The 27,961-nt window shown below is 33.3% G+C and overlaps 4 protein-coding genes across 11 annotated transcripts; 1 reads left to right on the top strand and 3 right to left on the bottom strand.

Annotated features, from left to right (window-relative positions):
* Positions 1-362: 362 nt before the first annotated feature.
* On the bottom strand, positions 363-2,559 carry LOC108334497 (uncharacterized). Of its 4 annotated transcripts, XR_008246398.1 has the most exons (6): positions 2,428-2,559; positions 1,928-2,292; positions 1,670-1,796; positions 1,477-1,540; positions 701-946; positions 363-564 (listed from the first exon to the last, which is right to left on the bottom strand). XR_008246398.1 is itself a non-coding variant. In XM_017570377.2 (5 exons), exons 1-5 carry the CDS (start codon positions 2,533-2,535, stop codon positions 485-487), a joined length of 789 nt encoding a protein of 262 aa, XP_017425866.1. In that variant the 5' UTR covers positions 2,536-2,547; the 3' UTR covers positions 363-484. The 4 variants fall into 4 exon arrangements, 1 of the variants encoding a protein (XP_017425866.1); XR_008246399.1 differs by lacking the exon at positions 2,428-2,559 and having other exon boundaries at positions 701-1,380; positions 1,928-2,408; XR_001832691.2 differs by lacking the exon at positions 2,428-2,559 and having other exon boundaries at positions 1,928-2,402.
* Positions 2,560-16,382: 13,823 nt separating this feature from the next.
* Positions 16,383-20,036, bottom strand: LOC108334464 (endonuclease 4). Of its 5 annotated transcripts, none has more exons than XM_052871335.1 (9): positions 19,804-20,036; positions 19,357-19,558; positions 18,958-19,122; positions 18,807-18,862; positions 18,459-18,542; positions 17,854-17,946; positions 17,615-17,682; positions 17,173-17,246; positions 16,383-16,734 (listed from the first exon to the last, which is right to left on the bottom strand). In XM_052871335.1, the coding sequence occupies exons 1-9, from the start codon at positions 19,918-19,920 to the stop codon at positions 16,616-16,618; spliced, it is 978 nt and encodes a 325-aa protein (XP_052727295.1). In that variant the 5' UTR covers positions 19,921-20,036; the 3' UTR covers positions 16,383-16,615. The 5 variants fall into 5 exon arrangements, with proteins under 5 accessions (XP_052727295.1, XP_017425826.1, XP_017425818.1 ...); XM_017570337.2 differs by having other exon boundaries at positions 18,958-19,062; positions 19,378-19,558; XM_017570329.2 differs by having other exon boundaries at positions 18,958-19,156; positions 19,378-19,509.
* Positions 20,037-22,312: 2,276 nt separating this feature from the next.
* LOC108334527 (vacuolar protein sorting-associated protein 28 homolog 2) lies at positions 22,313-24,009 on the top strand. The gene is made up of 2 exons (XM_017570378.2): positions 22,313-22,469; positions 23,069-24,009. The coding sequence occupies exon 2, from the start codon at positions 23,168-23,170 to the stop codon at positions 23,804-23,806; it is 639 nt and encodes a 212-aa protein (XP_017425867.1). The 5' UTR covers positions 22,313-22,469; positions 23,069-23,167; the 3' UTR covers positions 23,807-24,009.
* Positions 24,010-25,939: 1,930 nt separating this feature from the next.
* Positions 25,940-26,974, bottom strand: LOC108334489 (syntaxin-125). Its single transcript, XM_017570365.2, has one exon. It carries the CDS (start codon positions 26,972-26,974, stop codon positions 26,057-26,059), a length of 918 nt encoding a protein of 305 aa, XP_017425854.1. The 3' UTR covers positions 25,940-26,056.
* Positions 26,975-27,961: the final 987 nt, after the last annotated feature.

Genomic DNA, 27,961 nt, shown 5'->3' with positions numbered 1-27,961 from the left:
TGTGATATCGTTTGCTGCAGGAGTTCTCATTGCTGCCCTTAGATATTTTTCCTTTAACCTTTTTGGGTATTGCATGATTTGTGTTCCCTTCTTCTTTAGATAATATACTAATATACCATTGTTATTAAATCTTAATCTAATAATGGAGGAATGAACGCTGTAGTTGTGCATTATTTATTCATAATGCTGCTTACTCATATATATATATATATATATATATATATATATATATATATATATATATATGCAGACCATGTACCTTGTGTTGGTGGAAAAATCTGTTACTGAAGATGGACTTTCATCCTTGAAAATCAACTTCTCTGACAACTTTTTATCTCTTCCATTTTATGCTTCTCATCATAGTCATTGGCAAATTCTGAGATCCTTTATCTTAATATTCACAAAGTTCATAATCTTAACCATTTAAAAAAAACTAATTTATATCGATATACATTAACAGAGTATATTGATTATAAATTATAAATCATATAATCAATTTATATAGTTTAAGTGAACCCCCTTCCCCTTCCTTCCCCATAAGTGACACTTTACCTTGATTTCCAACTGAAGAATCCACATTGTTGATTTCCACACCAAGTTGAACAAGGGAGAGAGAAGAATTGTTAGCATCAGGTATAAAATACTATAGGTATTAAGTGTGAGCTCATTATACTAACAAGAACAGAGAAACTAAACCAACCTTGTAGGAAAAAGTCTTTAAGGGTGATGTGACAAAGACCATAAATATCAGCAGTAATCTTTGATCTTTTTAATTTCATTGCCAAAGTTTTAGCACAATCCAAAGCTTGCAAGTTCATGATTAAGCTCTGCTTTTGCAAGTGAGACACATAACTTTCCATAGCATTACAACAGGCCGTTTTATTACTTATCCCATCCCCACAACCTCTGGCAACTTGCATTGTGTCAGGGAAAACCAGGGGACAAGCTGATGCAGAAGACAAAGAGAAAATATATGTAAAAGAGAGGCAAAATTAAAGGGCCAGAAGGATTGACATCTGGAATTATCATCAAGTGATTAAAAGGTACTCAATGGAATCAATTATAACCAACTAGATTCGTCATGCAATTATAATTAAATTTGAAGAATGAATTGAACATATATGCTTCAGATTAGTAGCAGCACCCTGGTCCATCAAAATTTGTTCTACATCTATAAGGCAATGTTTAGCATTGGTCCCATTTAAGGCAAGTACATTGTATATTCATTGGATTGATCAATGAGAATTGTGAGAGTTACTTCCAATTGGGGACAACATATTACGTTAGCCAGAAATGGGGCAAAAACTTCCCAGCAATCAATTGTCGTTACAAGAGCAAACTTTCAGCAGTGCTAAAGTTCAAAGTGCAGAGTCTTGCGATCTAAGATACATTTCTAAACACTATAAGAGAGAGGAAAATAGAACATTCAAGAATTTGAAAATCCAAAATGGCCACAAAAATGTTGTAGAAAGGAACCTGATAACCAGTCGTGGAGGACCTTGAAGATGATTGAATCTACAGTTATGGGATTCAAGTGTGCCTAGACCAAAACACGAGAATTTAGCTTTTGTTAACGTATCTTTCCTCTTGCTCACTCCCTTAGAGTGAGTTACAACGAAAGGAAGTGCATACAGAAAGTTGCAAACATCATGTTATGTTAAATACTTACAATTAATAGCAACTACAATTCAGGCATCAGGAAGTGAGAACATGTCTTATTCTTAAGAGGTGTTGAATCATGGAAAGACATCTTCAATTGAAGATTATTAATTTTGCTTAGAAGCAGTTTCTGCTTTCTGAACAAACAATCAAAAGAAATACATATGAAGTCCTCCAGTACCATTAGAGAAACCCCTAATTATGTGACTCTGTAGAAAAAATCTCCAGCTAGGGCACAAATTGAGTTATAAGAGTTTCGGTGGCATACCTGAAGTAATGCCTCGATGTCGGCGTCAAAGAAGGCGTAGAGCCTGACAAACGCATCGTCACCAAAGACATTAGAATCGCAGTGCTTTTCAACGTCGTATTTGTCATACTTATTGCAAATGGAATCGACTCTGGTGAGAATGTCAATGGCACTCGACGGTTTCGAAATCAAACAACAACGTTCATAGAATTGGGGATTAAAAAATAGAATATGAAAACAAAAGCTGATTGTCGGTGTACTCTTTGAGACGACGACAAGGAGAGCCAACTGAGACCATGGCGAGAAGAGCCAACGGAGACAACGGCGAGGAGAGCCAACAGAGACCACGGCTAGGGGAAGTTGAGAAGGAAAGGAAAAATGAAAACCTGAGAAGTGGAGAAGAAAGGAACGTCAAGCTGCAGTAGTGGAGAAAAAATGGAAAACGAGAAATAAAGCACCATCAGAAAAATTAGGATTTGTGGAAAAGTAGAGAGGCTAAAAAGGAAAATATGAGGTGTTACCGGTGGATTCTAAAACAAGCGCCAGAAATTAAATTAGAAAAAAAAACTTTTATGCGGTTTTGTACGAAAACTACCAGAAATTAATGGAGGTTTTCCCCTGTATTGCATTATTTTTGTAGTGGTAATAGTGTTGACTAGTGTGGAAAATATATTAGAACAATATACATTGTATTGTTATATATATATATATATATATATATATATGAATCTAAGATAAATTATATATTAATTTGACTAACAAATTTATCATCTTATCTTATCTATTAACGATTAAGAGGTTCATAGAATATCACGGCAATGAGTTATCCATTTCATATAGATTATTTTTTCATATAGAGCAAGTCAATTTTTGTTCCTTTTTTTAGTTTTCAGTTTAAGATACATGCAAAGATTACCTCTCGCATGTGTTATTCAAACTCTCTTATTAGTTTCTTGTCGACTAGTGGTCCTAACGACATATCCTGATTATAATTTCATTGTTTGTAGATGTTGCAACCGAAAATCGCGACGGGACGATGATCCGAAAAAGAAATGAAACAAAGGTTTTGAAAAAGAGATTTGGAGTCGCCACCATAGTTTATTCTGGAAAACTACGGAAAAACCATAAAATGATAAGGCATGGTCTGCGAAAATGAGATTCTTAGTTCGGGAGTCGGTTACGTGTAGGGAAGGTATTAGCACCCTACAATGCCTGCCTTAAGGCAGTACCTTTAACTAAACACGCGAATACGATGTGGTTTTCAAAATGTTTAACTATCCCCTAAAATAAAACTCTAAAGAAACAAAACATATTTTTTATCTTTTTTGGGCCCGACAAGGATTGACCTTGCTCCTACGTATTCTCATTCAGAATGAGAAATCAGGTTACGTAGTTCTTTTAGAAACTGCTAGAAAAGTTTGTTTGAGAGATTTGTTTGAGAAATAATTTTGGATTTTTGGGAAGTGAACCTGACAAGGACTGGCCTTCTCCTACGTATCTCCACTTTTGATGGAGAATCAAGGATCACGTAGTCTTGGCAAGGCAATATTGATTGTTGTTTGAAATTGTTGATATTTTTTGGTTTTCGAAGATTTTATATTTTTTTTTTGTATTTTTCTTGTAATATTTTGATTTTTTTTTGCGTAATGAGCACTAGGCTGATGCGTACGATCGCACGAGCACTCACACGGCTTTTTCTATTTTGCGTAATAAGCACTAGGCTGATGCGTACGATCGCACAAGTACTTATACGGCTTTTCACGACACAAACAAGTCTAATAGATATAAATAAAATCAAGAGATGGGGGTTACTATACAAGGGGGTTACATGCAATAAAAACCAACTAAAAACATAAAAAATAAAGCAAGAAAGAAAGCCTAAGAGGTATAATGGTACAGAGATAAAAACCAGAGTGCGTGCAGAGTAAAACTGAGGTTCCTTTAGTTATGCTTTTTGTTTTGTTTTTGTTCTTTTTATTATAATTTTTTTTTTAAAATTTTATGTTTTGGAATACTTCGAGAGGAAGGATGAGTAAGATGGAAATAGAGAGATCCACCTGTCAGCGGTGGCGTCCTACTGATGATCAGATCAAGATGATGACCAACATATACAATTATGGGGTCACACACCCAAGCAGAGCCCAAGTCTTCGAGATCGCGTCTCGACTAAGGACTTTCGGAGAAGCCGACGAATATAACGTGCAATGCTGGTTCAACAACCATGACAATCGGGTCAGGCGCATGCAAGCGGAGATAGACCCCACTGGCACCATCTTTTCTTTGCTGTCGCGATACATGTATGGTAAGAACCTTGATCATATCTCTATTTTTATTGAATTTTTCTCTTCCTCTTCTATTATTAACATACAAATTTTTGTTGAAAGAATATGACTGGGTAGTTATGAGGGCATCGAGGCTGCTGTATCTGTTCCCCATTCCGATCATCATCGACGACGAAAGAGATGAACGACAAATCCCTCCACCTATGCCTCCTGCATTCCGTACCAGAGCTCCCTCGACGGAGCTTACCTTAAGATCGCCACCCAGTAACCACTTTTCATTTTAAAGTTTTTATATTTTTAGCTTTTTTTTATGTTTTTTTTATGTTTTTTTTTTGTTTTTGTTGGCCGAGTGTGGCCAGAATTTGAATAAGGACTGTAATACTTAACGATCATTATTGATCGAACCCCGAACATCATTATTATGTTTTTATGTATTTTTGTTATATTTGCTTTTTTATTTTATTTTATTAATAAATGCACTCAAATTAGTATTTCTGCTCAAACTATATTCCTCTGTCCATTACTGCAAATTCTGCTCATATGACTATATTTTTTTTTAAAACAAAAAATAAAATAAAAAAAAACAGAACACAAATTAACAAAACAAAAGACCTAATACCGAACACAAAATATCAAAGCACACAAAACGCAAATGTCAAAAACAGCAGACAAAACCATATTTACAAAACATACATTAACAAAATAACACACCTGAAATAGAACACACATTTTTTTTTAAAATTTTTTTTAATTTTTTTTTTCAAATATCTCTTGAAACAATGAAGAAATGGGCTTAAAAATTTTATATTTACAATGAAGGAAAATAAGGAAAATTAAACTCGAAAAATGAGATCTGAAGTAAAAACTCAAAATTATTCATATGAAACAATGAAGAAGTGGGCTCAAGATAAGCCTCTGATGGAAATAAGAACTAATAAAATTGCAAAACAGTTTTGGACAATATGAATTCGAATTTTCGATCACCCCTTTTTTTTTTGAAAATCGGACTCAAATAAAAGCATGCATGAACCCAAGAATTATTCTCAAAGAAAAATATGGTTTCAATCATTTTTTTTAGTTAATTTTTTTTATTTTTTTTAAAATTATGAAAAATAAATATATGTACATCTCAGAACAATTAAATTTTAAGGAAAGATATTGCATGCTTAAACAAAAGATTTTTTTTTTGAAGCATAACAATTCGCATTTTATTTGTATGAAAAACGATGTCCAGAAAATCGAAATAATGATCTATGTTGCCCCCAAAATATTTACAATTTTGATTCATTCTTGCGATTCGTTTTTATTATAATTTCCCCTGGCACACTGTCGTTAACCCCTTTTTTTTTAAATGAAATCGAGTTAGTTTAATCGGGCTTGAACTCACTCTGCTTTCTTTAATTGATCCTTAACTGGAAGTACTGCTTCCATACATAAACGAAAAAAGTGTTGCCCCAAAGATTAAGAAAGTGTAAATTTTTTTCGTTTTTTTTTTTAGAATGATTCCGAGACAAAATTAATTATGAATTCAAATTTTATTTATTTATTTATCAATTTTTTTTCTCTTCTTTTCTTTTTTTATCGAAAGAAACATGACACAATTATAGAAAGAAAAAGACTGACAGACAAACTTGAACAATTAATCTCCCTTTTGTGCCTTATCGCAGGTTGAGTGACTAAAGTTCTAAGGCCAAATATATGCACTCACAAGGATAGCTTCCTAATCCTTAAATCAAGGCCATTAGAGCTATGGCTCTTTTCACTGTTTCTCCACAACAGTCAGAGTAATCAACTAGATGTGGAGACACAAATGAAGAGAACAGACTCTAGCTGGAGTTCTCACGATAGTCAGACAGGAAGTACATCCCAGAGTGACACCGCTACACAACTCCTCTATTTCTAAGTTGCGCTCAGACCCGGGTATAGGGCCCCACTCATGATATGCATAATCTGTGGAAGGAGATTATAATGTAAAACAATTGCAAAAATAAACACAAATAAGCAGACATATCAAACATAGATAAGGAACAATTATTTCAAACATAAAGAACAAGTAAAAGAAACTCACATGCAATTATTCCAAATATTAAACATAGATAGAGAAAAAGGACAAAAAAAACATAAAGAAAAACCACATCGAATTCGCGCATCTAATTAAATGGCCTGACTCTCTGGATTCCCCAGTGGAGTCGCCATCTGTCGTAACCGAAAATCGCGACGGGACGACGATCCGAAAAAGAAATGAAACAAAGGTTTTGGAAAAGAGATTTGGAGTCGCCACCATAGTTTATTCTGGAAAACTACGGAAAAACCATAAAATGATAAGGCATGGTCTGCGAAAATGAGATTCTTAGTTCGGGAGTCGGTTACGTGTAGGGAAGGTATTAACACCCTACAACGCCTGCCTTAAGGCAGTACCTTTAACTAAACACGCGAATACGATGTGGTTTTCAAAATGTTTAACTATCCCCTAAAATAAAACTCTAAAGAAACAAAACATATTTTTTATCTTTTTTGGGCCTGACAAGGATTGACCTTGCTCCTACGTATTCTCATTCAGAATGAGAAATCAGGGTTACATAGTTCTTTTAGAAACTACTAGAAAAGTTTGTTTGAGAGATTTGTTTGAGAAATGATTTTGGATTTTTGGGAAGTGAACCTGACAAGGACTGGCCTTGCTCCTACGTATCTCCACTTTTGATGGAGAATCAAGGATCACGTAGTCCTGGCAAGGCAATATTGATTGTTGTTTGAAATTGTTGATATTTTTTGGTTTTCGACGATTTTATATTTTTTTTTTGTATTTTTCTCGTAATATTTTGATTTTTTTTTGCGTAATGAGCACTAGGCTGATGCGTACGATCGCACAAGCACTCACACGGCTTTTTCTATTTTGCGTAATAAGCACTAGGCTGATGCGTACGATCGCACAAGTACTTATACGGCTTTTCTGTTTATTTTTATTTTGGGTAATGAGTACTAGGCTGATGCGTACGATCGCACGAGTACTCATACCAATATTTATATTATGTGTTTTTTAAAGTTTTTTATGTTTTGTAATTTTCATGCAAAACGACACAAACAAGTCTAATAGATATAAATAAAATCAAGAGATGGGGGTTACTATACAAGGGGGTTACATGCAATAAAAACCAACTAAAAACATAAAAAATAAAGCAAGAAAGAAAGCCTAAGAGGTATAGTGGTACAGAGATAAAAACCAGAGTGCGTGCAGAGTAAAACTGAGGTTCCTTTAGTTGGGCCAAAATCCTCCTCTTCAACCACTTGGTGTCTGTGAGGAGTGTAAACATGAAACTGGAGGTGCATCCTGAAATATAGTGTGCTCAGCCCAACTCTTCTTCTTCTTCATTTTTTTTCTATTGGCAGAAAAGGCCTAAGCCCAAATTGAAGGGGAGTGCAAGTGAGAAACGGAGTGTGTGAAAGCGAAATTTTTATTATTATTTTCTTTATTTTTATTTGTTTTTTTTTATTATCTTTTTTTTTGTTGTTTTAATTATGTGGATCTGGCCCAAGGGGTGCTGCCACCTCCTCCCATTTGTGCTAAACGAGACCAAAGTCTCATTTCCTCTTCATTTGAATCCAAAGGTAGTTGAGCTCCTCCACGTACAACCAAACTTTCGCCCGAACGGCAGCCGCGAGCCACGGTCCATGACGACGTTCGTTGTCGGAGCCATTGTCGATGGAGGCGAAAGCTCTCCTCTTCCGCTACTCGCTGTACCGCGATCTGGACACGCTCTCGCAGCCACCAACGATGTCGGCCATCCGCTGCGCCAGCTGCAGCAACCACCAAGTCGGGGTCGTCGCTTCTTCGATCCAGTCTGACGCGCCACTGCTTCTCTGATCCAGCTACCATGCCGCAATTGACCACCGAGTCACTGCCTCTCTGGACCATCCACCACATCACGCCGCCCCGATCCGGCCAGCACCATTGCTTCCTCCCTCCTTCTCTTCTTTGTTTCGAAATTGGTAACCCAGGGAGGGGTAAACACTGGATTAGTTCTGCTGTGTATTGATTTGTGTATTGATTTGGGTGTTTGGATTAATTCTCTTTACTTGCAGGGAAACGACTTTGGGGATTTTGGTATTACAAGTGAGGGTTAATGATGATGGGTGTTTGGAGGTTAGGCCGTGGTATTCATTGTTGGAAATGAATGATGAAAGAAGAATAAGATCAAGATGAAGAGTTGGAGGTGTGGTTCACGTTGACCGAATGGGATGGGTTTCAAGAGCAGAGAGAGTTTGAGATCAGTGATGGTTGGGGAAGACAAAAAGGAAATGGATACAGATGATGGCTGTGGTAGTGAGGTGTTTGATGAATGAAGATTAAGATGGTCGTAGGTAAGGATGAAGATGGGGTGATAAGTAGAGATGGGTCAGTGCCTAGTAGTAGTGGGCGTGTGGATGATGATTGTGATGATGTGCAGAGAGAAGGGTGAGTGCGGGACGGAGATCCCTGCCTCTGGGGGTGATTCTCCTGGGCTTAAATTGACAAAAAGAGATAAGTGTCGGCAGCTCAGATTGGATGAAATTGTCGGCAGACTGTGATTGAAGGATGCAGAAATTATTGGGTTGGTGGAAGATTGCGGGAATAATTAGGGAATAATTGGGACGTATGGGCCCCTTTTAATAGCACTGAACGACCATTTGGACGAATGCCAGCAACGCATATGACGAACGAACATTTTTTAAAACAAATTACCATTTGGACGAGCGGTAGAACAAACTGGACGAACGGTCGCACAAGGCATAGGACGAGCGCTCAAAACCGAACGCTGGAAGAAATTAAGCACGAACGCTGAAGACAAACACATGGAGACCGAACATTCAAATGAGAATAACATTACCAAGACCGAACGTTCAAATGAAGACCAAACGTTTAATAAACACTATGACCGAACGGTAAACCTGAGAGGCCGAACGGTTGAGGATGAACGGCCGAACGGTTGAAAAGCTTGTGGACGACCGAACGGTTGAGGCTGAGGACGAACGTCCTAAATGAACGAATGGCCGAACGGTCGAATAGTGAACGATTGAGGATGACCGAACGGTTGAGGGTGAGGACGAACGTCCTAAATGAACGAATGGCCGAACGGTTGAATAGTGAACGTTTGAGGCCAAGGATGACCGAACTGTATGGGACGAACAGTCGGCAGTTGGAGCGCTAGACGGTGAAGATTGCCGAACGTCACTGATATTTGTCAAAAAAGAACGAACGGTCGTGTAGTGGGAGGGGCGTCATGGACGAACGGTTTTGCACGCAGGGGAAGGAGCCGAACGTTAGAGGACGAACGCTCTTTTATTTTTTTATTTATTTTTATTATTATTATTTTTTATTATTTTTTTTTTAGTTTTTTAATTTTTTATTTTTATTTTACACTGTTGATGAAAATAAATCTATTAGTCAATCCGGACGAAATTGGGTGTTAACAGTAGACATAGTTAGTGTCCTTTGTTTTGTGGGAGCAGTATAGGGGTTCTATAGAGTCGTTGGTCTTCAAACAGGTAAGGGAAGCTAATATTTACTTTAATTTCATATTAATTAAGAAGTATGTAATCATGTTTGATGGAGTGTGCTACGTATACTTAGTGGAATCTGTTACAATTTGTATGAAGTTTATATCTTGATGAGTGATTGTTTGCTTATTGATGAATATTATGATGTATGCTTATGAAATTATGCGTGCTTGGACATTTGATGCTATGAAATATAAATTTGTTATGGAGTTGAAAGTAGTAAAAAAGGAATGTATTTAGGTTGGTTTTTGTCTAAATTGGGGTTTTGGTAGGTGATTTTTTTAAAATAATGATTTTGGAACGAAATTTGAGGTTAGTGAGTTGTTTTCACATATTTTAAACTTGTCTAGAACTTTAAATAACCAGAAATCTAATGTTAATTTGGAAAGTAGCAAATAGATAAAATTTAGAGTGGTTTTTAGATAAAAATAGAGATATTGATAAGTGAAATTTTGAAATAATGGTTGAATAGGAAAATTTAGGTTTAAGGTGTGTTTTATGATTATATTAAACTTGTTTAGATGTTGAGATAAGTAAAATCTAAGGTGGAATTGGTAATTGGTTGTTATGCTGAGTTTTGTCATGATTTTGGTTCATTTTGAAGGTTTTAACTAGTGAAAATCTAGCATATAGGGTCTGTGATGAAAATGAGAGTTTAGGATCTTTTATTAGGTCTATGTGACTTGTTAAGACCCTTAGTTTGAAAAATTTTGGTTTAGAATGTGTAGAATTGATTTTAGGTGCTTTTGAGTTGTTAGATTGGTTTGATGCATCTAGTTTCTAACAAAATAAGCAATGTGGTACTCTACTTTCGTCTATAAACATGTTTTCATATCAATCTTAGTGTTAAAGATCTCAAATTGGTCATTTAGATAGGTTCAAGGTGTATCAAAATCAGATTGTTATAAAAAACAATGACAAGAATAATCAATTATCTTACTTGATAATCGATTATTCTAGTTAGAAGGTCATTATTTCTTCAAAGCTCTCGAGAATAATCGATTATCGCATATGATAATCAATTATTGCAGTCTAAAAATCATCTTTGCATGAATTCTCTCGGGAAAAATCGATTATCAGGTGTGATAATCGATTATCTCTTAAAAAAACTTAAAAATTTAAAATTTGTTGGGGCACTTTATTTCTAAGTTCTTATATGTTTTTTCTTGCTTTGGATTCTTTATTTGGGTAAGTTTGTTTATAAAATTGTTATACTTAATTGATTGAATAAATGAATATTTATGATTTTTGAACATGTTTATGGGTATGTGTATGGTTGATGAATATGATGATAATGAGGATTTGGTTTTGATCATGTGCATGGTAGATGGACGTAATTCCATGACTCTCGTGGAGATATTACATGATGATGCCCTATAATGTGAGTATTGATGTAGGGAGTTCAGTCTTGGTTATCCTAACACTCTAATGGTCATTCATTCTCAAGTAAAGAGAGGTGAAGAATGTGGTGAGAGTAGCAAGAGGTCCTAGTGTAGAGACTTTACCTTGGTCTAAGTTGTTGTTAACGGACTAACCTTGTGTGATAGCCTCAGGCAGGCCAGTTGTTCCACCACTAAGTGCACAACACGCCATAGCTCAACATTAATACCTGTATTCAGATTTGTCAAGTCTAGAATATGTATATATGATTAGGTTCTTGTTTGATTTTTAAAGTGGAATGTGTTGTATGTTGAATTATAATTGTATTATTTTATTCGTTTACAATATTAGTTTAGCCTTGTTGTTTTTGTCTGTTTGTGTGTTGATTTTTTCTTTTGTAATAATCACCTAAATGGTGTGAACTCAGGAGGAAGTCCTTCCAGTTGATCCAATGCGGGTGTGAGCAAAACAGTGACATAGTTGAGATGTAATTCTTCAACTTTAGAAGTCTTATGTTTCTTGTCCATTATCATAACTGTAACATTTATTTTTCTTAAAACAATTCAAATAATTGCAACATAAGTTAATAAAAAATAATTGTTTTAAAAATAACTTTAATTTCATAAATCTACATAAATAACACTTTAATTTCACTTACAAAAATCCATTTTTCATCTCTACCTATATTTCCACCAAATTGAGATTTTATTTTCTTCATATCTGTTAAGTTCCTCTACCCTCCACATTTGAGTCAATAACTTCATACCATAAAGTGTTATTTTGCACTTGTAGTTTCTACCCCCATGGACTTTTGGCCAATAAATTTTCTCCTAATATTCCCAATGTATTTTGCTTTTGTCTTCTCCTGGAAACTTGCTTGAATATGTTAATATTCTAATTAAGATGACTAATTATACATATGTTAACTACACATTTCTAGTTTTATTATAGAATTATTGCACTCTTCATATTTTCATATGTATTATTTCAATTTTTAAGTAATTTTCTTTTAATATTAATAAATTGGATTCATAGTATATATTTACATTAATTTTGTATTTTTAACTTATTTTGTAAATATATTTATAAATATCACAATTCAGAATATATTTTAAGATTTAAAATGCATTTTCAAATTCATAAATATGTTATAGATTTTCATGTTAAATAATTTAAAATTGTACAAACGTATTATCCTGAATTATTCAATTCAACATATAGTTATGCATTTTGCATTCCACAATTCAAAATAAATTTTCAAGCAATAAAATCCTAAACGTTTTTAACCTATGAATATTTTAAACCTTTCACGTGAAAAAAAAAATACGGAGTGTTGAAAGAAATTGTCCCCATAAGATTTGTTATACACTCTTTCAATAGTGAAAATGTTAATTTAAAATGTAAAATTTCAATTTCCGATCTTCAAAATTTACAACAATATGGTGTTTTTAATTCAAAATAAAAATAATATGTTTTTAATTCAAAATATAAAATAATATGTTTTCAATTCAAAATAAAAATAATAATAACAAAATGGAGAAATAAATGTGATAATTATTCAACTTTAACTTTTTTTATTATTCATATAAGTTCTAACTTAATATTTTTTATCGCTTAGAATATTAGAAATTATAGATATTCTTTTTGCTAAGAAACAAGGAATAAAAGATATAAGTAATCTTTTATGTGAATATATATATGGAAAGAAAACATAATCAATTATGTTGCTATCAACATAATTATTAAGATGATTTTTTTTATATCTTTTGTAGCAATAATAATGATCAAAATAATTGTTAAAAATTAAAATTATATCCTTATTTATTTTATCTTATCCACATTATCTCATTATTTTTACTTTAATTATTTTTCATTATTTTGTTTGACTCCCTTAACTTTTATAACCACTTTAAAAAAGAACCCTATACAGAACAAAACTTACAGTTTGGAGAGGGGGAGAGATGGACATCCTATGAAGATTAAATGGGATTTTACAAGTGATTTTGGAGGTTTTATAACAAAGTCAATCTTGAAGTGAATTCTAATTTTATAAACCACTATTATTATCATTTTTAAGTTATCAGAATATCAGTTTTTTTTTTTTTAATTTTGGTTTGATCGTGTTCACGTCTTTTTTTTTTTAATATATTTTTAGCAGTAAAATAATGTAATGCAAAATCTGAGGTAAATTGGTTGTTATTTCTACCATTAAAATAAGCATAAGAGAAATTGATTTACCTGCTAATTATAAAGTTATAACTTAGAATTCTACTTATTATAGTTATAACTTAGAATTGAAAACTTAAAAAGGAGTGGAAAAGAGAAAATCTGGGTAAGCAATTTAGCTATATAGAAGAAGAAATTGATGTTATAACTACTTTATTTATAAGAGGGAATGAGCACCACATTGCCGACATTCTCTGTCAAATTAAATATAAAATATAAAATATTATTCCATAATACATGTAACTTCATCTATATTAGTTAAGAATAATTGAAAGTTTGGACGAACAATAAGACCCTTATCTTATAATTTTTTATTTAACCAATATTTTATTTTAAAATGACAAAAGTAGATCAAATAAGTTAATAATGGTTTTAATTTTCAAGTTATTAGAAAAATAGTATTTTTAAAAAAATTTAAAGATTAGAAAGTTCTCAACATCAGTATGGTTAGAGTCAAAACTACAATTAAAGTATTTTTCATTACTTTAAAAAATTTATAGTGTAAAATTAAACTAAAACAATATTATTTTTTTCCTCTATCAAACTATTTTATTTTTTATTTTATTTTTAAAAATTAAATTTTATAAGTACTTAAACATCACTTAAATTGATTTTGTTTAAAGTATACATATTTAAAAGATTTAATTAATTTTCTTCTCTTTATTTTACTTAACTATAAAATAACCGTTATTATAAGTTAAAAATATATTATTTACTCTTATTCTTTTCTTACATAGTTATTAATTTTCTTTTGTATGTTTCAGTAGTTCATTTATATATATAATAACTTATCATGTTATCCTTATGTTTAAAGAAATCATATATTTGGACATATCTATAAAAAAGCGCCTGTATGAATCTTAGGATAATTTTATGCATTATAAGATATATATTTATTGTATAAAATAAATCCATAGCAAGAAAATAACCATGTTTAAAAAATTAAAAAATTAAAAAATTAAAAAATTAAAGCCTCTAATGAATACTTCTACTGAGTTATTATTAATACAAGTAATAATATAAAAGCTACTTGATTAAAAATAATGAAAATAAATAAACCCATAGCAAGAAAATAACCATATTTAAAAAATTAAAAAATTAAAGCCTCTAATGAATACTTCTACTGAGTTATTATTAATACAAGTAATAACATAAAAGCTACCTGATTAAAAATAATGAAAATAAATAAATCCATAGCAAGAAAATAACCATATTTAAAAAATTAAAAAATTAAAGCCTCTAATGAATACTTCTACCGAGTTATTATTAATACAAGTAATAATATAAAAGCTACTTGATTAAAAATAATGAAAATAAATAAATCCATAGCAAGAAAATAACCATATTTAAAAAATTAAAAAATTAAAGCCTCTAATGAATACTTCTACTGAGTTATTATTATTACAAGTAATAATATAAAAGCTACTTGATTAAAAATAATGAAAATAAATAAATCCATAGCAAGAAAATAACCATATTTAAAAAATTAAAAAATTAAAGCCTCTAATGAATACTTCTACCGAGTTATTATTAATACAAGTAATAATATAAAAGCTACTTGATTAAAAATAATGAAAATAAATAAATCCATAGCAAGAAAATAACCATATTTAAAAAATTAAAAAATTAAAGCCTCTAATGAATACTTCTACTGAGTTATTATTATTACAAGTAATAATATAAAAGCTACTTGATTAAAAATAATGAAAATAAATAAATCCATAGCAAGAAAATAACCATATTTAAAAAATTAAAAAATTAAAGCCTCTAATGAATACTTCTACTGAGTTATTATTATTACAAGTAATAATATAAAAGCTACTTGATTAAAAATAATGAAAATAACGAAACAAAACAAAAAATGTTAAATCATTGTGCTTGAAATGATTAAAACTACAGTGCATTTTGTCTGATGTAAAAATCAATTTTATTTTTAATAGATTCATTTCTAAATGAATTGAAGTTTGAAGTGGAAAAACCTGTAAAAATGTTAGTTGACAAGAAATTAGCTATCTATCTGGTCAAGAATCCAGTTTCTCATGGGAGAAACAAATGCATTAAGACTATAAACAAGTGAATAATGGTGAGCTTCAATTGGTTTATTGCTCAACAGAAGTTGAGTTGACAGACATCCTAAGACAATTAAGCCTGATAGATTTGTGAAACTTAAAAGAGTTAGGATTTGTTACTTGTGAGTGTTTGAATAAGGGGGAGTGTTGAAGTAAATCCAAATATAGTTTTTTATGGTTAGTTTGCTCAAATCATCATAAGCTATATATATATATATATATATATATATATATATATATATATATATATATATATATATATATATATATATATATATATATATATGTGTGTGTGCGCGCGCGCGCGCATGTGTAAACTTCTGAAAATATGCAAAATTCAGTTGTTCTTCTCTATGATTATTCTTCCTTTACAGCCTGTGAGTGTGTGAGAAGAGTTTTGATCCCCAATAAGAAAGTGATATAAAAGAAAGAAAGAAAAACGATAAAAGTGTAGATTTGATAAGTAATCTAACTTGATAAGCAGAGAAAGATATAGAAAAGGTGAAGATTAAATTAGGTGTTTTTTTATAGGTATTTATGCATATCATTACTTAAAAAAAAGGTGGAGCAAGATGCAACCAACCACCTTAGGTGAATTATTGATGACTTTCCAGACTAGCTTTTTAAGTTTTTCACTATGTTCATATTGCATTTTTTTCAGCCATTGAGAAAAAGTATGAGATGTTCCATGTTGAGGCAAATGACCCATGTTGACCCTTCTGCTGTATGGAAGTGAATATACAAAATAATACGGTGAAGCAAGATTTCTCACCTCATGATGCAATCACACCACCTCTATTAGGTACATGTAGCTTCTACAGTGGTCCAAAGTTAATTTCATTGATAAATGCAAAGTAAAGACCTCATAAGTAAGAATGATGGTGGTGTAAAACATATGTTTTTATCTTAGTAATATTCTCCATTAAGTTTTCTTGTATTATATTTTGAATGATAAGTATTTACATGTGTGATTAAGCACAAAAATCACAAACAACATAGAAACTCTTTATAATGTTTTAGGTAATGTGCTTATAGTCCAAATCAAGCAAATTGTCCTTTAGCATCAGTGAACGGGCATATCAGCAAATCAAGAAGAACTGTGCTACTTTATATTAAAAGAGTTGGCAAGAGAAGAGTACTCAAGGTCTCTCCTTTTGGTAGTAGATACACAAGTGACAGCAATATTTATCATGGATGCTGAACTCCTGAAGATGTCTTCAAGCTTGAGCAGTTCTGGTCTTAGAAGCAAAGATATTGTTGAGGACAGCTGCAAGTCGCACACCACCTTGAGCCAGCCTTTTTTCCACAATAGGCAATCGAGAAAGGAAGTACTCATCTACATTTTTCACAATAAAGAATGAAGGGAACCCTCCACATATTATGAAACCAAATAAACTATTGCACACGGGTGGCAATCATTGAACATTGAATAAGTTGGTGCGTTCCATCGGTCATGATCAGGTACAGAGAAAATTGTGATACACACTTCAGATTTTATTCTATTAATATATTTGATAAAAGAAGAAGATGACTTGGAAGAAAATGGATTCGCACAATCGAAGTAGAAAAGAACACCACAGATAAACAAAAAATGAGTCCCTCCGGTCTTTTTTCATATCAAACAAGGAAACTATCTTGAATTGAAGCTAAGGAAAACAAGGATTCTGAAAAAAGAACACTACCCACAGTAGAAGGAAAAGAGGAAAAAGCTCTAGCTGACGATTATGGAGTTCCTCTAATGGTTTATTTGTCCATGAGAAATAGGAAATAATACCTTCTAAAGTGCTTCCTGGTGTAGCATTCTTGTAGGCAAATTTGCATGCTAAACTAATGCTTTCAGAAGCATACCTGAATTGAAACCAATAAAATCAGAATATGCAATTTCAAATTATATAAGTTGTGTGCAAGAATATGATGTGGCAAACCAAGGGGAGTCCCTGGCTATCTGAATATGCAACAACAATTGTAACCTTACTAGGAAAGTTACAGGTAGTAATTGGTATTGTGATTAGGATAATTATTTCAACTTAATCAATTCAAAGTCTTCAAGGTGCAGAGTTATGACAATAAGGCACAAGAAATGAATATAAATCTGCCAATATGCATATAAAAATATTGACTATCAAGCAATGAATACTGTAACCGGTTTAATACAAAGCAGCCAATGAGACAAAACTAGAGAGTATAATGAAAAAGGCTGTGTTTTATGCTGATACCGATCTGGACAGGCAGTGTAGTTGTGTGCACAATGTTCCCAATGTGATACATCATATGACCAATTATCCTGCAGAAAACGAGTAAAAACAATAGTTAGCCACTTTGACCTATACGTATATGTACAAGTCCCAGCATAGCAATGACCATGATGACCAAAGAAAAAGTTTCAGTTTACCTATGCTGGGTGTCTTCATCATTTGAATAAATACATTAAAAAAATTAGAAAAACAAAACTCACTGTAATATTCCTTTGAATAGCTTGTATCATAATAGAAAGATCTGAATTATAGAATGTTTTTAGAGCAGACTGAATAATCATGTCATCCCACACCTGGACCAAAACCGAAACCACTGAATTTAGTCGATTTACTGCATTATTGACGGGGACAGATTGGATGAGCATGATGACCAACAGATAAAAACCAAAGGATTATGTAGAAGATCTTAGTGTCAAAGAAATTAAGAATCACTTGCAAAAGTGGGTGCATCTGTTACCTACAGCGTGTGAGTATACAATAAGGTTTCTTTAACTTTGGCATCAAATGCTAAGTGTAGGTATCAGTTCAAACTGCGAAGAATAAATAGAATTAAAATTACTAACTCGTATGTTTTTTCCTTAAAAATGGACTGGGATCCTAAATCTCTTCCTTGACCATATTACCTGTTTCTCCCAAACACAATGAAGAAAGCAACAAGATACTGAATAAAAAATAATATAGAGTTCCACTACAAGTCAAGTTTCCCTCAGAAAACTATAAATCTTCGTTAAATTACACTGAGAAAAGGGGAAAAACAATTTCAGTTACTTAATACAGTTAAGTCACAGAAGGGAATTTCACTTACATGATGGAGATTTGTTTTCCTTCTGTACCAACGAACTGTAATTGAATTTCCACCTAGGTCTCCAATGAAACCAACATGTAGGGGCTGCACCAGAAATCAGGAATGAAAAAACATATCCTTTCAAGCACAAATTAGCTGAAGAAATAATATATTGACTAATTACCACCAATGCTTGTTTTAGAGTTTCAAGTTCTCATTTCTCAACTTACCTACCCATAGATAAACTCAAACTCTAATTTTCCACTCATGCAAATCGAGGACAAAAGATTTGAAAGCCATAGTTACTTTTTGAACCAATAATAAGTTGTGTTTTTGATAATATTTAAATAGGAAACAAGAAGAACAAACCTGATGAACATCCCCAACAAAATGTGACAAGAACAGAAGTGCCTCAGTCAAATTATCTGCATTTGATAAAATCAGAACAGAAAATTAAAGGGCATGTCTTCGTACGTAACTAAAAACATTAAGAATGCACTCTATGAATGCATGCACATACAGTTTAGTTCAGATCCAGCATCAGCTGATTTAAGTTGCATTGTATAGTTGTATATTCCTCCCGTTACACACCTATGTTTATGCTTGGAAGAATCATGGCAGTCTCCTTCAAGAATCATGAGAGTCGCATCATAGTAACTTTGAAAGTGCGTGGTCATTGAACAGTCTAAAGTCTTATTGGATAAACTTCTCGGGAAATACTAATACAATAAGAAAGTAAAATGAACTTATAGTGTGTTATCCAAGTCTTATTGGACTTTTCCAGAAGTTGACAGTTTAACTCATGGAAGAAGTATAATTCATTTTAGCTTCTTATCCTCTATTCATTTAAGAATGTGTTGATAAGTTTATCCAAAAAAGAGAACCTACATATACAAAAATTCCATCAAAGCCTATGTACCAAAGGGCCAAACATACTCACTGAAGTATTCGTAGTTACACTTGAAATCCGGCGTGTCAACATAATGTAAAGCACTACTCCAACGATAGTGGTAATTAAACCTAACCTCGTCAGCCCAAGAGCACACTGCAGCAAGATCACCTTCAGCAGAATCTGGAAGCAATTGTTTCACAGAAAACAGAGCACCTTCACTAAGATACCCCTGCAATTCAAACCTTCCAAGAATACTTTACCAACACATACACATGGTAAAACCCCAAAACCACTTATACTCCCAAAACAACTAAACTTCTAACAAACCCTTCATTTATACTTTATTGCTTTCACAGCTTGTTCTACACTACACTGGATCTGTTATCATTTGTTATACATTGAAACCAATTTAGGAATAATTGAGACATTGATAACGAATCTAGAAAGAGATGTAGTGTGGTATTGTTACTTTACCTGTGCAATTTTGCAAATGACATAGTGGCCCTCCTTTCCCCAACCCAGAACAGTTGGCAGTGGCATCAGCAACAGAAGAAACAACATTCTTACTCTCTCATCTTCCATATGCATCATGTTAATGTTAATATTACACTATCAACAGCAATAAGATGGAATCATAGACATGAATGAGTTTGGTGCTAAGCCTAAATACTATGTAAATCCCCAAACCCCAACCAGAAAGTAACTTCCTAAACTGTCATTTACCAAGAGGAAACATTATAAATTCAGATTTTCCTTTTTCATGTTCAGAAAACATTATAAATTTTAGAGATTTCAATTTTAAAAAATTACTAAAACTATTTAATTCACTATAAATACTCTTAAGAATAATTTATATCTTTCTCTAAAATCAAATAAATTATTTCACAATTTTATACGATTATATTAAAGGAAGTAGTAAGAGATACATTATTCTAGAAAAAAAAAACGGTAATTTGACATTTTTGTAACATCAAAACTTATATCCCAATTTGAACAATGGATTCTTACTTTCATTTTATAGCGAATAGGAAAAAATATTTATGATAATTCAATTTTCTGAATATGCTATTTTTTAAATAAAACATAAACATTACTACTTAAGGTAGAATAATTTAAAAATAAAAAATATATATTATACATCTCTTAAAATCGTATGTTAGGGTCAATCTTTTCGTATAAAATGAGAAAGAGGCCAAAACATTTGTATCTAATAGATATTTATAGAAGATTTGATAGTGATAAGATAACAGATAATATAATAGGTGATATAAGAATGATTCAATAACAGATGCATGGTAGATTTAATAATCAATAAATTGTAAATAATTCTAATATAATACAAAGAAAATTAACTTAAGTTTAACTTTACTCTAACAGTAACCTACTTGATAGAGATACTATAATATAATCATATGAGTATTAACTTATGATTCTACACGACAGAAATACTATGATAAAAATTGCATTAGTATTAACTTATGATTGACTAATTAATATTTGTATACATTTATTATTGATGATAGATACTTTATTCTCAAAGAAAATATTTTGTAAAATAGTATACGTTGTTAAAAACTTTTATAATTAGTATGCTTATGCTTTCAAATAATATTAGAGATATATAATTTCAAAAGCAGACCACAAAGTCTATGCGGATTACCTTATATAATATAACATTAATCTTAACACTATTGTGATATACTTGATAAAAACCTAACATTCATTATAGGAATGGCCAATTTCATTAGATTTACTCCTAAAGATATTTTTCATGTCTTACATAAGAAAATGCTATAATAACAAAGCAAAGGTACATCTATTTTTGGTGGTATCTTCCACTCTAGAGAAGTTCTCTATAGAATCTTTTAGATTCAAGGTCAATTTTGGCAAATCCAAGCTTGCTTGCAAAAGGAGCATAGCTTCCTCCAACATAATTTTGTAACTAATATTTTGGGTATCATAAATGTCACTATACATATTGTAATATTTGTTTACTTGTTGTAGTAGCTATAATAATGCTTAGATATTCATACAAACTATTCAATAATATATTCTATACTAGGTAATTATTATAGACTCCAGAAATTTCTATCACAATAACGTATAGAATATTTTACACGATGGAAACTATAATTAAGTTTTTCTTATTTTTTTGAAATAAAATCAATTTTGATGTAAAAGCAACAAATTTTTTTGTAGAAGTCATTAGTTGTTAAATAGTTATTTATTCGGAGTTGTATGTTTAAATAACTACAATTTAGAAAAGTATTGAAAAAAGTTTAGCTGACAATGGGTGAGTTTATTTTGTCAAAAATTTAATTGGTTTACTGTCTTAATTAGAAGCTTCAAATGCTGTAAAAAAGAAATTACAACCTACAAATCCAAATAGATGAAGTTGACAGTGGCATGTCACTAAGCAATAATGCAAATAATAATCTTATTTGTGTAATCATCAAATCATTTGAGGGACTTCTAAGATTGAATTATTGATTTTTTTGGTTAAGATGGTCCCAAATTCGTATTAGTTGAAAATAAGCCACGTGTCCCAAATTCACAATTGCATTAGTATATTTTAGAACAAACTGTGTAAAATATTAAATGTTTAAAAAACTAAACATATATTATCTATGTATACAATTTAAACATTTTGTAGACCTTATGAATGACAAGAAGTAATGTTTTATCTATTGTAATTGTTAGCAAAGAATTAAAAGATAATAATAGAAAAATAAAAAAAAAATTATTGAATGTGATTAAGGGTTAGAAAAAAAAAGTTTAGTTGAAAATAGTTAGGTCAGGGTTAGGTTGAAACATAATGAAATTGAAAAGGGGAAAATGTGTGATTTGGTGGGTAACGTGTTGGAGAGAAGGGAGAAGGAGGAAAAATAGTAGGCGAAATGCATTGAGATTTGAGCATTGCGTTTGGTTTCTTATTAGTAGTTATTTGGTTTTCAACTGCTACACGTCGATGCCGTAAGCCGTGGCGTGCAGCAATAATAATATGTGGGAACCCACACGCAACCCCTTTCTCTTTCCCCGTGGACCGTACCGCACCCGATTTATTTCATGCAATCCATTCCCTTCTTAATCATATGGAAGCCACCTCTCTCCCAACCATTCCATAACGTCTTCTGCTTCTTGTAAGCCCTTCTCTCTCTTTCTCTTTCTCTCTCTTGCTCTTTCTTTGTCTCTTTCTTTGTCTCTGTCTGTCTTGATTATTGCTTTTCGCCTTTGCAATTTCTTTTGATTTGGGGTTTTTTGTGATGAACTTTTACATGGGTTTTCTTTCCTTTTTTCATGCCTGTCTGCTGATTTCTTTCTTTTCGTTTGTGTTTATGCTCCCTTGATGTTTGGTTTCTGAGAAATTTAAGGGAAATTTCGGAAACCTATAACGTCCATTGTTTTATTTTTTTGTTGTTATCGTTGAAACCGCGTTTTACCTTGATTTTTCAGCTTTAGGAGAAAAGTTTTCTGATACCCAGAGTGTATATTTGAGAGAAAGTTGAGATTAGTTCACTGTCTTGCATTAGTTTTGATTTATTTGAGACAAAGTTGAGATTTTTCGTTTTTTACTGTTTTTCTTCTGATGGGTCTGTGAGTACTTTGGTCACTGTTTTGTATGCATTTTTATGTTTGGTGTGATGAAATAATGGTGTTAGTTGTTAGATCCCCTTTGTGGCGTTGTGATCTTAGCAGCAGTTAACATGCTATGTTTTGGGTTTTGTGGGTTTACTTTCAGCGAAGAAGGCCCTTCTCTTTGCGCGTGTCCCGTTCTCTTCTCCAATTTTCCTCCATCCCCACTGTGTGATTGGTTTGAATATAGCGTGTTCACATACTTATGAGTACCATGGAGGTTAAGCTCTGGAATGACAAGCGCGAGAGAGAAATGTTTGATAACTTTGCCGAGCTTTATGCCATCATTAAGGCCACCGAGAGGCTTGAGAAAGCCTATGTTAGAGACATAATCTCACCCCAGGAATATGAGTTGGAGTGCCAGAAGCTCATTGCTCATTTCAAAACCTTAGCTTCCACCCTTAAAGACACTGTGCCTAGCATTGAGCGGTTTGCAGACACTTATAAGATGGAGTGCCCGGCTGCACTTAACCGCCTTGTGGTGTCTGGTGTGCCTGCTACCGTGGAGCATCGTGCGACTGCGGCTGCCTCTGCTTCCACTTCGGCTGCTGCTGTTGCTGAGTGTGTGCAGAATTTTATTACATCAATGGATTCCTTGAAACTTAACATGGTGGCTGTGGATCAGGTGCATCCATTGCTCTCGGACCTTAATGCTTCACTCAATAAGTTGACAATCCTGCCGCCCGATTTTGAGGGTAAAACCAAAATGAAAGAATGGATTGCAAGGTTATCCAAGATGGGTGCAGCTGATGAATTAACAGAACAACAGGCGCGGCAGCTTCACTTTGATCTTGAGTCTTCTTACAATTCCTTTATGGCAGCCCTACCCAATGCTGGTACATGATTGAGTGGCCAGCGTGCTTGTACATTAAATCAGAATTTCCCTCGTTTTTTTTTTGTATTTGCTTTGGTTATTAATCTTGTTGATTGGAGTAAATGAATTTTCTATTTGGTTACAGCTTATACATTTTTAATGCTGGCTCCTTGGATATTTACTAATGATGGCTTTGTGCTGATCATTGAAGTTTCATTTTATATTGTGGACTAGTTTCCAGCTTTTGTTTTCTTACCTGCAGTTGATTGTTTGGGTTTGATTTGAGTTTCTATGTCCTCCTAGCGGGGGTGGAATCTCACATAAACTCGATTGTTGAGTTTACAGCTGTATTATCTTTGTCTTTGTACCGATAGATGTGTTTCAGAACTACCCCTAATCTATATCATTCAGAGGTATATCTTTCAAAAAATTGACATGATTGATAGCTTTTGATGTGCATGAACTATGCTTATCATAAGTAGTTATGCAATTATTGGGTGGAGATGCGAGGAAACAGGGAAGAGCGTGAACTAATAGGTGAAAATCAGAAAGGTTGTTTGGATGTGTTCCATATGGGGGATAAAAAAAGGAGAGACCTGTGTCTTTTCATTTCTCCTCTAGTATGTGGAGGAATGCAGCTTGGAAGACACATTTTCATGATTTGGGGTGAGAAACCACTAGAAATTATGCAGAGTCCATTGTAAAAGTCGTTTAACTATGAATTTTTATTTTTTTTGTCTCTTTTCATGTTGTGCCTTGTTTTTCTTTAAACCTTCCTACTTTATTTTATTTCATTTCATTTTATTTCGTGTTATATTATTTCTTTCTTCCCTATTTGTATTCACTGAATAACTTTTTTTCCTTATAAAAAACACACTGTATGCCAGTAGGCTCAGATGCACAAAATTACTGAAAAAATCGTTAGCGTCGTGCTCTATAATTTTTGTTTGGAAATTTTTTATTGGGATGCTATAGTTTTGCTTTGATCATATTAATTAATTGACAAGTATTGCATGAAGAGGGTGCGCTGTGGTGGACACTGGTACAAGTGATTCCCGTGTGCAAAGGTTATCTGTATAAAAATGGTTCTCTGCCATAAATTACAGCCATTATCCACTGCATGTTAGAATGAGACTGGGTAAATTGATTAAAATTGGTGCACTTCATCTCAAGCTATGAACTTCTGGTGTTCAGAAGTTCAAGAAAAAAGTGGGATAGTTTGGGCACTATAATATTAGAAGGAAAAAGACAGTTACCTAGAATTTGTTTGATAAATTGAAAGTCAAAAAGATTTGGTATACCTGTTATTTAATGGTTAGAGTACAGTTTAACCGTATGATATTTAACTGGATCACTTGTTTGGTTGTGAGTACGAAAATTGACACTACTTTAATCCATTCTTACAAAATAAATAGTCAATTTTCAACAGAAGACTGTTACTAAATTAATACTAAAACAATTTATTCTGTTATGACCAAAAACTGTTTGTACTGCCAGTGACAAGCAATTTCCTTTCATTATTTCCTAAAAATAAATTCTAATAATTAGTAGTATTAGTACCTTAAAGGAATTGTACAATCATTGCGTATAACATTTTAAGGACACTAACGTTAGGGACGAGAAGCTAAGTAGCATTCTGCAGAAGAAATCATTTAGGACTTGGGAGCCATGCTTACAATGAGGTTTGCTGTCTGGAATCTATGTAGCAAGAAAATGGCTGCAGCAAGTAGAAATGCTGCTAGGAGAAGCATGAACGACATCAGGCTTTGTCGCAAAATTAAGGTCTGATCCTTTCTAACATGAATATTGAGTACAGATCCATTTTTAGGAGGAATTCAGATTGACTGAATTTCAGTTTCACTTTCAAATTCTAAGCATTAATTATTCAGACCACTCAAAGTTCTAACTTATTTCTAATCTGTAGAACGTTATTCACTTGTATCCTTAGCTTGGGAAAATGACAATGGAGCTGGTGTAAAACAAATAAAACGACCATTTTGTAAAATTAGAGAATATACTGAATTCATATTTTCTGCAGATTAAAAACACGAGTTTTTTTTTTCTCATACTCCAACAGGTATGTTTTTAAAAGGGTTAACACATTTTGAGCCTGTGACATGAAAGTGTACTTAGTGTTTTGAATAGAAAAGAGGCGAAATGAAATGAAATGAAACAAAGCTATATATTTACATTAGATGAGAAGAATAGCAGGTAGATTCCTAATCTACTGGAATCGAAAATGGAGAAAAAGCATGTTGTGTTGTATGGAGGTGTTGTGGTTCACCTCATCAAGAGATGAGGCAAGAGCGAGGTGAGGAGAGGGAAGAGAAGCAAAACAATGAGGATAGCGCCGAGAATGATGGCATAGCAGGTCCACTTCCTCGAACTCTTCTGAATCTCTTTCGCATCCTGAAGCTGCTCGGTGCCCCGTCGCACAAACGAACTCGCATGCGCCACGTGGCTCTCGATGTTGTTCAGCTGCTGTCCCTGCGCCTCCACCATCGCCGCCATGTCCAGAAAAACCTGGTGCAGTTCCATCAAGTTCTTCTCAATCTCCTTAACGGCGTCGTGCCGCTCCTGAATCTCCGAAATCGTGTCCATTATCTGACCCCTCCCCTGCTCCTGAATCGCCCTCTGCAGAAAGCTCTCGCTCTCCCCACTCGATATCAAATTCTCGATCGTTTCCTCCTCCGCCTTCTCCCCCGTGATCGTGAAGTACCTCCGCTCCACTGTCTCCTTGTACTCCATCTGTATGCGCGCCCTAAGCCCCTGGAAATCGTCCATCATGTCCTTCAGCTTCTTCCCCAACCCGCTCACCACCGACGTCCTCGTCCGGTCCGCCGACGACCCCGGCCCGCACCCCGGCAAGCTCCGGTTCGCCGCGTTCGACCGCTCCAGCGCCTCCAGCTTCCCCTTTATCACCTTCACGCGCTTCAGCACCAGCGCCACGTCCTTATCCATTCGCGCCCGAACCTCCTTCATCGCCTTGGCCGTGTGCGCCGTTTTGCTCTCCTCGTTCGCCTCTTGCAGCCTTCTGTACAGCATCTCCACGCTCCTCATGTCCTCTTTCACGTCCTCCACTTCCTCGAAGAACTTATCAAGGTTCACGCTTTCTTTCCCCGCCTCCACATCATCCAGGTATGCCTGCTCTTTCAGGTCACTGTATTTCTTGAACGAGTTTGAGAAAAGGTCGTTCATTTTTCTTCCTTCTTTCTTCCCCAACTACCTAAAACCTTTTTTTGTTCTTTTTCTAACGTGGGATATTTTGCATGCTATGATCAAAATCTTGAGGAGCATGTGCTGAACTCATCCTCCTCCTCTGCAAAACCAACAATGGAGAGAACCCAGAAGGTGACAATTGACAGAAGCGAGTAATTGCCACCAACGCAAGGTTTAATTTTTGAGGATGTTTTTTTTCTTGTTCTTGTTTTTATGGTGCTGGTCTCATTGGCTTATGGTAATTAATGATGGATGACGAAACAAGATTTGTGTTTGCCATTTTTTGAATGGAATCTTAAGATGGTTTGTGTCCTTTCAAAGCTTCTGCTCTTTTTTATTTTTAGGAAGATCGATTTTAGAGCTTAAATTATATATTGTTTGTTTAATTAGATGTTCCATTTTGATACTATCTAAAACAAAAACAAATTGGATGTTTATGCAATTGTGTTCGGAACCTAACAGAGCTTAAGCTAGAAATGATGAAGCCTATAATAGATGGAACTTAGCAGCCAGTCTTCCCTCTTTCACACATTCTATTTTTGAAAGGAAAATCCATGGCGGCTCAATTCATTTTCATCTTTCACATTAAATATCTAACATAATGAAACTAAAAAAATTAAATAAAGTAATGTTGTATAAGTAAGATCAAATATTTCTCTCTAACAATAACTGTTCAGTGTAATCAATCTTCAATCAAACAGGAAGAAACAAAAAAATCACTTAAAGATGTGCAATAATTTGTATGTTAAACATGTTTATACTTTGTAATATACAAGTATTCAATTAGTATTTATCTATACATGTACATTATTGACAAATAATGGTTGATATTAATCATAACTGGTATTTTTAATCTTTAATTAGCATTATTATTGTTGTACTTCTAGTCTTTACATAATAAATAAATAAAGAACTTATTAAAATCAACATAAAATAATTGAACTAGTTATTTTAATTGATAGTAAT

This window comes from Vigna angularis, chromosome 1 (assembly GCF_016808095.1).
Source record: "Vigna angularis cultivar LongXiaoDou No.4 chromosome 1, ASM1680809v1, whole genome shotgun sequence".
Lineage (NCBI taxonomy): Eukaryota > Viridiplantae > Streptophyta > Magnoliopsida > Fabales > Fabaceae > Vigna > Vigna angularis.
Note: the sequence above shows the minus strand (reverse complement) of the source record. Positions and strands in the feature narration are given on the sequence as shown.

What these genes read in the sequence shown, in the direction of transcription:
- LOC108334497 (XM_017570377.2), bottom strand. Translation starts at nt 2,535, where the DNA reads ATGCAATACAGGGGAAAACCTCCATTAATTTCTG. An exon ending in CCTCCACGACTGGTTATCAG is followed by an intron (nt 947 to 1,476) that starts GTTCCTTTCTAC and finishes CTTCTGCATCAG; the next exon opens with CTTGTCCCCTGGTTTTCCCT. An exon ending in TAAAGACTTTTTCCTACAAG is followed by an intron (nt 565 to 700) that starts GTTGGTTTAGTT and finishes TGGATTCTTCAG; the next exon opens with TTGGAAATCAAGGTAAAGTG.
- LOC108334464 (XM_052871335.1), bottom strand. Translation starts at nt 19,920, where the DNA reads ATGATGCATATGGAAGATGAGAGAGTAAGAATGTTGTTTCTTCTGTTG. An exon ending in TTGTTGGGGATGTTCATCAG is followed by an intron (nt 18,543 to 18,806) that starts GTTTGTTCTTCT and finishes TTTCTGGTGCAG; the next exon opens with CCCCTACATGTTGGTTTCAT. An exon ending in ACCAGGAAGCACTTTAGAAG is followed by an intron (nt 16,735 to 17,172) that starts GTATTATTTCCT and finishes TGAAAAATGTAG; the next exon opens with ATGAGTACTTCCTTTCTCGA.
- LOC108334527 (XM_017570378.2), top strand. Translation starts at nt 23,168, where the DNA reads ATGAGTACCATGGAGGTTAAGCTCTGGAATGACAAGCGCGAGAGAGAA.
- LOC108334489 (XM_017570365.2), bottom strand. Translation starts at nt 26,974, where the DNA reads ATGAACGACCTTTTCTCAAACTCGTTCAAGAAATACAGTGACCTGAAA.